Here is an 11,491-nt window from a genome sequence, read left to right on the forward strand (position 1 = left end):
GATGGTATAGTAGAACTGACCTCAAAGTCTTATGAAGATGAAAGGCAGGAATGTACGCAAACCGCTTAGCCTAGTGTCTGGCAGAATGGAAGTGCTAGCTCACTTGGGTCTGCCACTGCCATCAGTGTGCTTACTGCAGTCAACCTAATTCTTCTAACATGGGCATGATGAAGCGTCAACATTTTCCCTGGATATAGCTTTCTCTTCTGGGTAAAGTTTGAGAAAAGCATAAGAAGATCTTTCTGGCCTAAAGTAGCTTCAGAGTCAGATCTGGGTTTGGTTCCTTGTTCTGCATCTTACAGCCTCTGGGACCTTAGATAAGTTATTTTTTTTCTGCCCCTTAATTTCTTCATCTATCAAACAGAAACAAATACGCTGCCTACACCCATGGGTTTTTGTGAATAAAATAATGAACGTGAAGAGCTTCGTGCTATGTCTGACAACCAGAAGGCACTCAGGCAATGGGGGCTGTGGTACTGATGGTGAAGTAGCAGCTGTAATCATAATGAATGATGATTCCCACCACTAACACTGCCCTCTCTGGGATGGACAGTTGAATGTTTTTAAGCTCATACAGTTTTTGCACACCTAACCTAAATGTTAGGAGAGACAGTTGCTATTCCTGAAGGGACAGCAAAAGAATTGTTGCCAGGCTTCACAGACAGTGGCTGGGAATTTAAAACCGAGTTGTTTTCGGAGGCGTGACTAAAAAATGATTCCATAGAGCATAATTCTCAGCAGAATAATGCCAGTCCCCTTCCACCCAAGAACACAAGGGGAGAAAATGTAGTTCTAAACTGGCCCTGTACTTCTAAGACTCAACTGCAGTTGGTTATCCTTGATATGTTGCTCACAGACTTCATCAGGAGCATCTGGGTACAAAGATCTTCTGATCTTCTTTGCCAAGGTCGTCTTCATTGTTAAACTATTTCAAACTATTCTCAAACTATTCATTCCCCCTAACTATTTTTGAGCTCTTGGTGGGGATAAGATTCATTTGATGGCTCAAAGATTTATATATGGGCACAACGGGAGTTCTAAGGGATATTATGTTAGAGTAGGTGGAATTATAGGGGGACTGTGGCGGTATTAACACACAGAAATTTGAAAACTGACAAATCTTAATGGTTCTGCAAATGAATCCATTTATAAAGGAGGGATATGAGGTGTTTCTTTTGATGTTCCTTCATTTTTCTCTTTAGCTCTCTGTTAAAAGTCTGCTAAAAGAGAAAGAAAACAGGCGTCACTGCAAGTGAAGCTAGGCACCAGACTTCCTGTCCTTCCAGGTGAGGAGAGTGTTGCCTACTTTCCAAGGGCTGTAGATTGCATCCCACCAGGTGTCCCCCTCTGCCCTGACCTCATACTTGCTCTCCCTCTTGCTCTCTTCCCTTCACCTGAGGAATACTAACCACGTCAAAGGCTTCAAAGGCTTCATCAGGGATTGTCCAGTAACATCTCTGAGTCCCAGATGTCCATTATCCTTTTTGCCCTTGGCTCTGAGGTTATAGAAATGAAAAATGCGTTTCAATTTTGGACAGAGACTTAGGAGTAGAATCAGACATCTAGAAAGACACTTCTTCCACTCTTCTGCTGGATTCCTGCCACTCAACTTGCATCCTCCTTCCCAGAGCAGCACCTCTGTCCTCAGTGTTCCTGTCCAGGTCGTCTTCATCCTTAAACTATTTCAAGCTATTCTCAAACTATTCATTCCCCTTAACTATTTTTGAGCCTCTTGGTGGGGATAAGATTAATTTGATGGCTTGAAGATTGATGTATGGGCACAACGGGAGTTCTAAGGGATACTATGTTAGAGTAGGTGAAATTATAGGGGGACTGTGGAGGTATTAACAGACAGAACTAACAGCCCCTCTGTGTAGGTGTAACAACCCAAGGCTCTGAGGTAGCCTGAAGGGCCAGATTCTTTGGAGAGCAAAGGAGACATTATAAAACTGACGGTTTACCGTCATGGAAACTGAGGCCAAGGAACATTTGAGATGGAGTAGCCATTAACAATGGGCCTTTAAATCCTCACAGCTTTCTTTTTTTAGTGCCTTTAGTGTATTGGAGAAATCATATATGATTATTAAAAAATTTCTGATAATACAAAAATCCTAAGAAAGGTACCTCGGCTCTTCTAAAAATCACCTAGACTCTTACCCTTAGAGAAAACCACTGCTCATGTTTGGTGATTTCCCTCCAGATAGTCGATGGACATATATACATCATGCTGTACATGCTGTCCTCTGACTTTCTATTTTCTCCAACAAAACACTGGGTTGTGGAAAACTTCCCATGCCAGTCAATATGTCAACATTAGCCCTTTCAAGGTCTGCATAGTATTCCATTGTATCGCTGCACCATAATTTATTTAGCCATTCACCATCGTTAGACCTTTAGCTTGTTTCCAGCTTTTAGCTGTTATGCACAATGCTGTGATTGAACAACTATGAGCATTCTTTTTTGTGTACTTGTCTATCTTTGGCTACAATTCAAGACATAAAATGATTGGCTCATATGGTTTCTACAATTTTAAAGTTCTCTCTCTCTCTCTCTCTCTCTCTCTCTATATATATATATATATATATATATATATGTGCTGTTCTTGTTGTTCAGTTGCTAAGTTATGTTCCACTCTTTTGTGATCCCATGGACTGTAGCCCACCAGGCTCCTTTGTCCATGGAATTTCCCAGGCACAGATACTAGAGTGGGTTGCCATTTCCTTCTCCAAGATATATATATATATATGGCACAAGAGACACAGGTTTAATCCTTGGGTTGGGGAATCCCCTGAAGTAGGAAATGGCTACCCGCGCCAGTATTCTTGCCTGGGAAATCCCATAGACAGAGGAGCCTTGCAGGCTACAGTCCATGGGGTTGCAAAGAGTTGGACATAACTGAGCATGTGCACATGTACACACACACACACAGAGAGAGAGAGAGATGGAGAGTAGGAGGGAGACAGACAACCAAACTACTCTCTTTAAAGATTGTACCAATTTGTACGTCTATCACTGGAAATCATAACCTTTAAGATAACCCTACAGCCATCCAAACAAAGATCTTGGAGCATCGTACTGGGCTGCCAGATGGTACTCTCCAATCACTTGATCTGCTTCTCTCCTGATCTCCAACCATAGCATGAAAAAAGAGTTTTGGGCTCAAAACTCCTCACTTTAAATTGTGAGGAAAGGCCTTTATATCTTTTCTACCCTAAGTAATCAGTGATCCAGCCTTACCTTCAAAAGGATCGTCCCCAGTATATGGCGCTGGGGGCTGAAAGTCATCACTTGGACCATAGCGAAGCTCAGAGGTGTTAGGTGCTCCAGCGATGATACAAGCCCCAGCGGTGATATGAGCCCCAGTGGCGATACGAGCCCCAGTGGTGTTACCAGCTCCAGCGGTGTTACCAGCTCCAGCGGTGTTATGAGCTCCAGTGGTGTTACGCACTCCAGCGGTGTTACGAGATCCATTTACCCCAGAATATTCACCTTCCTCCATGGGTTCATCTAAGGCAAAGGTTACTGATACGTTCTTCTTGGGTCTTATTCTTACACCTTCTTTCTGTATATCAGCAAGATGGAGGAGAAAGTCAATTGGTGCCCAAAGAGTTCAGAGATTGGTCCCTGAGGCAATAACATTTAATGAGCCACTTACTAGCAGGATTGACTTCAGAGGCTTAGGTTCCATTGAGTGTTGTCCTACATGCTGTCTATTTTCTTTGGACATTCTCATCTGGGTAGCAAAGCTGGAGACGATAGAGAGGATAAAGCCATAGTGAAAACAGATTCAAGCTCCTTAATCAAATTCAACTATCCCCCCATTCCTGCCATGTGTCTTTTGACAATTAGAGGAACAACAGATGAAGAGGACATTTAGTCTTTTTATTCCTCAAAACCTTGATCACCTCCTGTTTCTTTTCCTTCTTCTTTTCTATATTCCTGTTCTCTCCCACCTTGCTGTATTATTGGAATGATCAGAGAATGGGAAGCGGAGAATGTGGAGCAGCTCCAGGATAGTTATCCATAGAATATTGCCGATAAGCTCCTTAAGGGGCTTGTGTTCCTTTTCTCCTCTGTGTAACAAACCAGAGAATAGAAACCCTGTTTTGGAGAAACTCTACTACTGATGATTTAACTCATCCCACTCAAATTGTGCCTAGGGGAGGATGTACCTAACAGTGTTGGGATGTTTGTGATCACTGCCTTCACCTCATTTGGGCCAATTGATCTCGAGAGACTTGCTCAGCACCTCACAGAATTCACGCTCCTCCCAGAACTCCCTGCTTTTGTTGAAGATTAACTCCCACATCTGTTCTTATCAGTACACCTAACAGAGGCAGCTCATTACCTGTCTGCTGGGGATCTTTCCTCAAATCCTCTAGTGCCGCTGGAGGCTGCAATGGTTGGTGGCAGTGGCTGTTGGCGAGTACACAGCTCTTCATATTCCTCCCCAATGGCAGATAACAGCCAGTGCAGGCCATCAATTATAGGTTGATGGCTCCTTTGGAGGTCTTTGACAACTGAACAAGGTTCCTGTGACAAAAAGAGAAGACTCTAGCCCAGGAGCTTGGGACCTCTGGGGCCCATAGTCTCAATCACCCTCAGCACACAGGTACACAGAAGCTCTGCTGTACCTAGAGAGGCTCTTAAGACTTCCTAAGAGATACTCAACATTTACTCCTGAGAAGGTAAATGAAAGGTACAAAAGCTAGGTCCTTTAATCAAGTGTCATGTCTTAGATGTATAACCTCGGACAAGGCACACAGAGTCTCTGAGTCTTGGCTTTCTTAACCATAAAATGAGACTACTGAAATTTCCAGCTTTAAAGAGCTATTTTGCAGGCCTAATGAGAAAACAGATGCAAAAGTGTTGTAAGTGAGTGGTACTTATTATCACCGTTGAGTCAGAAATCATCACCATACTTGCGTCAGGGAGCGGCTTTGCCTGAGATCTGGCATAGGAGACTGATTATGGGCTGTGGAAGGCATCAGCCTTGGTTGAGAGGACAAGGAAAGGGAGGGCAGGGCACTTACCACTCGGCACGGACACTTGCTCTCATTCATTAGTCTCTCCAGCAGCAGATATTCAATGATATCACCAGGCGGCAGGGCGTCCGTCTTATCCTGCTTGTTGGCCAGGCTAAAACCAGGCATTGGAAGATTTTGAGGGAAGAAGAGAGGATGAGTGAAACTGAGATAGAGACCAAGGGCAAGAAAAGAAAGGAAAGAGGGGGATATCCAATTCTGGTACAGCTGCTCCATATCCAGGGACTAGCTTTTAAGCCATACCCAATAAGGTGATCCAGACATTTTTCTAGCCAGCTCTCAATGGAGAAAAGAATAGCACAAGTAATTTGAATCTGAGATAATCCCCAAGCCTCATTTCTCACTTCTACACTACACCATCAAACTTTAATTAGAATTTCTAACTGGGGTAGGAACAAATTTGGAGCTTTTATACCCTCCCCTAAACTCTGTTCATGCTTGAGCTGGGGGTACTAACAAGGAATAAAAAAGGCTAAAAGGGGGTGGGGAGAATTGACAGGCCACCTGAAATATCACCCTGGAATAAGAGGTAGTGGCATAAGTCTCAGGCAGTCTGCCAAGGGAGCAGGCCACTGGCATTGAATAGGCAACACAGGAGTTTTTTGCCTTCATCTCAAGGTCAGAGACTGAAGCCAGAAGAGAAGCAAATGTAGGGAGGCAATCTTCAGGAAGACTCGACAAATGGCTGAGGAGGGTGTGTGCATTTCCCTTTGATGCTTGCCTTCAAAATTACCTTTGCACAATTAGATAACAGGTTCCCCCACGGCAATGTCTGGTAGAAAGTGGCTCTTGAAAACAGCCCACAGAGGACTGGGCCACTACCCCTCAGCCAAAGAGGAGAGGCAGTCTAATTGGATGTGACAGAGAAACCACCTAGCCCTTCCTCTGTCTACTCTTCTAAAGGCTCAGAATGGGAAGGGGAAATTGGACACAAAGGGAGAGTCTTACAGTAGGATGGGTTTCCCAGCCACTCTTTCATCAGACAGCAGGTTGGATAAGATGACCTTCACTTCCTGCATGCGCTCCAAGTCGCTGGAATCCAGGACGAAAATAAGCCCACGTGCCTGAGCATAGAAGTTTGGCCAGATTTCGCGGCCCTGCGTGTCTCCTTTCAGGTCATAGATGGAAACTTCATAATTATCCATCAGGAGTGTGGTTAGTTCATAGTGTGAACAACTTTCCATCCTACTACTACTAGGGAGTTCTATGCATAGGGGAAGAGAGGATGAAAGAATTTGTTACATGATTATCTGGACCTTGATTAGAGCCTGCCCTCAGGAATCCTATGGAGGTGTCCTGCCATCCTGCTCATGCTAATTCATCTTCCTAAACCAGCACTTTGCCCACACTACCCTATCCTGGCTCAGTAACCTTCCTTGAGTGCCTGCTGCTCTGAAGACAGAATACAAACTTTTACCTCCTAACCTGCCAGATCCGCTTCTTCCCTGACTGGTATCCAGGGTCTCTGGTACCCAGCCTCTTCCTCCTTCTGCTTCTTGACTCATGTGCCTCCCTATCCCCCATTCGACACACATGTCAGGCTCTCCCTTGCCCTGGGCCTTCACAAGATACTATTCCTACTGGTTAGAACACTTTTCCACGACTCTGCTTGGTTAACACCTTGGTTTTTAAAAGGTCAATTCAGATCTTGTTTCTTCTGGAAAATTTTCTTAACTCACACTACCATCCCCAAGTCCGGATAAGGTGTCTTTCTTCTGGGCTTACCACTACCACAGCACATGTATGCTTAGTCGCTCAGTCGTGTCTGACTCTCTGTGGCCCCATGGACTGTAGCCTGCTAGGCTCCTCTTTCCATGGGGATCCCCCAGGCAAGAATACTGGTGTGGGTTGCCATGCTGTCCTCCAAGGCATCTTCCTAACCCAGGGATTGAACCCAGGTCTCCTGCATTGCAGGTGGATTCTTTACTGTCTGAGCCACCGGGGAAGCCCATGTTACAGTGTTATAAATTCTGTGATTTATTTATCTGGGTTATAAACTGCAACAGGATAGAAACCCTTTCAGTATTTACTATTATATATTCACAATGTCAAGCACAGAAACTGGCAGACAGATGTTCAATAAATATTTGTTGAATGCATCTGATGAAGCTCTTCTCTCCCATCCTTTCTTTAAGGCCCAGCTCAAGTACCACTTTCTTTAGGAAGCCTCGCTGACTGGCCCAGCTCTCACTTCGATCTCTAGTTAAGCACATGATGTGTTAAACTGGTCCTTCACCTCATTCTGTGCACATCCTGCCTCCCCAGTGAATATAAGCTTTGTGAGGGAGGGGCTCCACATTCCCTTACACATAGCAAGTGTTCAGTAAATGTTTATGGGGCCTGTTACTGTGGAGGAGAGTATGATGTCCTCTTCCTCTCATATCTCCTAGAAACCATGCCAAACTCAGACACCTTTGCCCTTTCAAGGCTATGGCCAGACCATACAGTCCCACAGGGCATCCCACCTCTCACTCAGCCCCCAGAGAAATGCAGTTCAGCATTTCTGTAGACACATTCCAGTCTATTAAACCGACAGCCTGGCTTAGATCTCTGCCCACATTAGTAGCAAGATGATTTTACAGATTCTCTACAATCATACCTGGGAGTTCTAAGACCAGAATCAGTAGCTTCTTATCTCTAGTTTCAAATTTACATGGGACATTTTCTATAGGATTGCCAGAATAAGTTGATTAGCTGAGAAGTCTTGCTTTCAGATCTTTGGAAATGTATGACTATACACACATTTATGTGTGTACATAATATGCTTCTATATGTGTTATATGTACATATTATTACATTTTACTATCATCTCATAATGTCCTCTTCTGATTTTATCTTCATCAATTATTTAATTATAGTGTTCACAGAACATATAATTTTCATTCACAATTTTATGTTATTTGTTATGTCTATATTAGACTACTTAAAAATAATAAATGAATAGGTTAAAACTCTAAAGGTAAGTTTTAAATTGTATTTTTTATATCAAAGCAAACTTTATGTTTTTTCCCTGTTATTTCTTTATATTTTCCAATATTTCCAATTCTCCAATAATTCAGTCTATTGTTGGAAAACCCTAGAAACCATCAGAAGTTTCTCTCTGACAATGTACATTTCTCTTATTTCCTCTATTAATTTATAAACACTCTGAGGACAGATACTGAGTCAAATCCATCTCTATATCCCTAGCAGAATGCTACATAAAGCACAGTTTGGGGATCATCTGCTTTAGAGTTATATGGGGGTGACGGTTATGTCCCACCCTGTGCCAAATGAATAAGAATCCATACACTTGGGACACAAGCATATTTTTTTTTTTTAAATCTTACATCTTCTTCTCTCAGGTATCTTTAATTTTTTTTTTTTTAGCAAACTCCTATGTTTAACAAAATCCCTAGGTGATTCTTCTCACCTTACATTTTGAGACTCACTGCCTTAAAGAGCAGTAGAATTTTTGCCTGTCTCAGCATTATCTGGCACACTTGTTAAGATTTTTGATTCCCTGGGCCTTCTCCAGGCTCAAATATCTGAACCTTCAGGTCCCCTGTGAATTGGTGTGATTCTGATTTTTGGCTCTCAGTACCCACTATGCACCAGGATCACCTGTGGAGCTCTTAAAACCTATGACACTAGGCCTCATTCTTTGAGAGAGAGAGATATGGGGTGGGGCTCAGAAAGCATTTTCTTTTCAAGTTTGAAATATATAGCTAGGTTTGAAACTGCTTTAAACACCCTCATATAGAGCACTGCTGGTGCCCATGCTTGGATCCCTTGCCCCATATGACCATGCCAGACAAAATAGTTATAGTGAATGATGTTGTTGGTAATAATGGCTTATGTCCCAAAATATTTTAGGGCCAGTGTCTTCAAATATTTACACAAGTTACTGCTTATAGATTGGAACTTCCTCCCTAGGCTATCATCTGTTTTCAGCAATTATAAGCATTTGCAGGAGCTTATAGAGGGCAAGACTTTGATGCTGGGAGGGATTGGGGGCAGGAGGAGAAGGGGACGACAGAGGATGAGATGGCTGGATGGCATCACTGACGTGAATCTGAGTGAACTCCAGGAGTTGGTGATGGACAGGGAGGCCTGGCATGCTGCAATTCATGGGGTCGCAGAGAGTCTGACACGACTGAGTGACTGAACTGAACTGAACTGATAGGGGGCAAGCTATTGCATTTTGGGTACAGAGGAGTCTACTAGTCTCTGGAAGTCTTAACATAGACAGAGGTGGCCTGAGATAATTCTTCAGAATGTGACATCAGTGGAAATTTGCTTCTTAGCCATAAAAATGTCTCTGTGAATGAAGTTTATGAATCAGCCCCAAGTTATTCATCAAGCACAAGGCAAGTTAAACAGTGACAAATTAGACTGCAAGCTCTATCTTCTAGAAATTAGAATGGAAAGCACATGCTATTCTCATAGGAAAAATAGCATAAGGCTAATTACAGTTGAGTGCTTCCCAACGAAGGCTATTAGAAAAGCCTGGGGTGTTCTTAATGTATTCCCAGGCCCCACCCAGACTGGATGGGAATCTAGGGGTGGTGCTGAGTTGGGCTCTAAAAATTATTCCCTTTATCAGTAACCTTGTGATTTATCTTGGCTCCTTGATTTTCTTGCTGCTTCTTACCTTTTTTTTTTTTTTCTTTAGTTATCATTTCTGCCAATCAGAGATTTGGGAGAGGCAGAATCAAGTTTGCTGCCTGTAAGGTGGAATACCAGGCTGAACCACTGGCTGAAATATCAAGGTATTAAACTGGAGATTTGGTATTAAACTTGCCTGTCTCTGAACTGACACCATTTCTCAAGCTCCAACCCTCTATATGAACTGTCACAAAGAGTTTCACGTTATTAAACTTCTTCATCATCCCACACTTGTCTCTCTTATCTAGACCAAATTCCACATTAATTGAGCTCTGAAACTAGACACTGTTTCAAACTTGCTATCCTTCCTAATCAACTGCAGTGCTTTCCATAGTCAGTTCATTCAGACGGACACTATGAAAAGACCTTCAATTGGGATATCTTGTAAAGGAAGCAGGTAACAGACATTACATAAACAGGCTGATAACACCTGAGGAGAAGAGTGTATGTGTGTCTCTGTGTGTGTGTGTCTTGTTCATGTGTGTTGGGAAGTGTTTACCTTCCAATGAGGTAACTGGAGCGCCATGAAGTAAGGGTAGGAAGGAATGACATTTCATTGGTCACTGGGACCCAGGGGAGACCTAAACTAGTATCTAATGCTCTCAGTTCCTTACGTCTCTGGAACGCCTCCACAAGAACAGTTTTGCCTGAGTTGTCCAGTCCAATGATGATGATGGCTACATGTCTAGAAATGGAAAAGAAAAATGAGTCAAAGCCTTAAAAGTACTGTTAGTCTAAACAAAGAATTATACTTTTGGTGTTTGGGGCTCTGCCTGCAGTAGTCCCAATGCAGTCATAAAGGCAAAGCCAGGTGGTAGAAGGTGGAGTGGGAACTACACCCCAAAGCCTCCAAGGACACTTTGCTTCCTTGATTCACTTGCCTTGTAGAACTGCCATCCTTCCCCAACCCTGCCCCTAATCTTGTAGACACTACCTAGTCATGCCCCTAATAATATATCATAAGGATCTGTCCTGTGAGGGACCATGGCTAGGTACCCTGGAGGAAATGGTGGAACAGGTCTAAGGAAATAATTACAGTATTACCTCTCGGTCTCTTCAGTTGTCTTTAGACGACACCAGCAGGAGGTCAGAAGCCGGAACATGATTCAGCTTAGTTCTTTAATATTAAAGGAAATAAGAAATCAGCCCATGGTTAACTCTGAACCTAAATTAGCTTATGAATATGCAGAAACTGATAAACAGACTGGGACTGTCAAAAGTCCATTATTTCATTCTGTCCAACCTTGTTTATGTCATGGGTGGGGTGCGGGGGAACCGATTATCATCAACTCGTGGGAAAACAGTGATTTCTTATTAAAGCAACCTACACAGGCATGATGGCATTAGGTGTGGCCTACCCCTTCAGCCATAGTTCATCCCTGTTAGGAATATCTTTATTCAACCTTGGAATTGGTGATGGGGTGGAGGATAATTTAGACAATTTCTTCACGATTAATCCATGGTGTAGCATGTATTAATATTTCATTCCCTTCTATGGCTAAGTAACATTGCATTGTATGGATATACCACATTTTGTTTATCCATCCATCGATAAGATGTTTGGATTGTTTCTACTTTTTGATTCTTATGAATAATCCCGCTATATATGTGTGTGTGTGTAGGATTGTATAAGTTTTGTATAGACATATGGTTTCAGTTCTCTTGAGTATATAACTAGGAGTGTAATTGCTGGGTCATATGATAACTAAAAAGCCTCTTGATGAAAGTGAAAGAGGAGAGTGAAAAAGTTGGCTTAAAGCTCAACATTCAGAAAATGAAGATCATGGCATCTGGTCATG

The 11,491-nt window shown here is 42.8% G+C and overlaps 1 protein-coding gene across 1 annotated transcript; it reads right to left on the reverse strand.

The window, feature by feature from the left end:
• Positions 1 to 454: 454 nt before the first annotated feature.
• Positions 455 to 10,985, reverse strand: ARL13A (ADP ribosylation factor like GTPase 13A). Its single transcript, XM_040266516.1, has 8 exons — positions 10,737 to 10,985; positions 10,307 to 10,377; positions 5,994 to 6,249; positions 5,034 to 5,139; positions 4,349 to 4,533; positions 3,656 to 3,776; positions 3,238 to 3,562; positions 455 to 540 (listed from the first exon to the last, which is right to left on the reverse strand). Exons 1-8 carry the CDS (start codon positions 10,793 to 10,795, stop codon positions 455 to 457), a joined length of 1,209 nt encoding a protein of 402 aa, XP_040122450.1. The 5' UTR covers positions 10,796 to 10,985.
• Between the last annotated feature and the right edge of the window lie 506 nt (positions 10,986 to 11,491).

This window comes from Oryx dammah, unplaced genomic scaffold, assembly GCF_014754425.2.
Source record: "Oryx dammah isolate SB20612 unplaced genomic scaffold, SCBI_Odam_1.1 HiC_scaffold_23, whole genome shotgun sequence".
In the NCBI taxonomy this organism is placed as follows: domain Eukaryota; kingdom Metazoa; phylum Chordata; class Mammalia; order Artiodactyla; family Bovidae; genus Oryx; species Oryx dammah.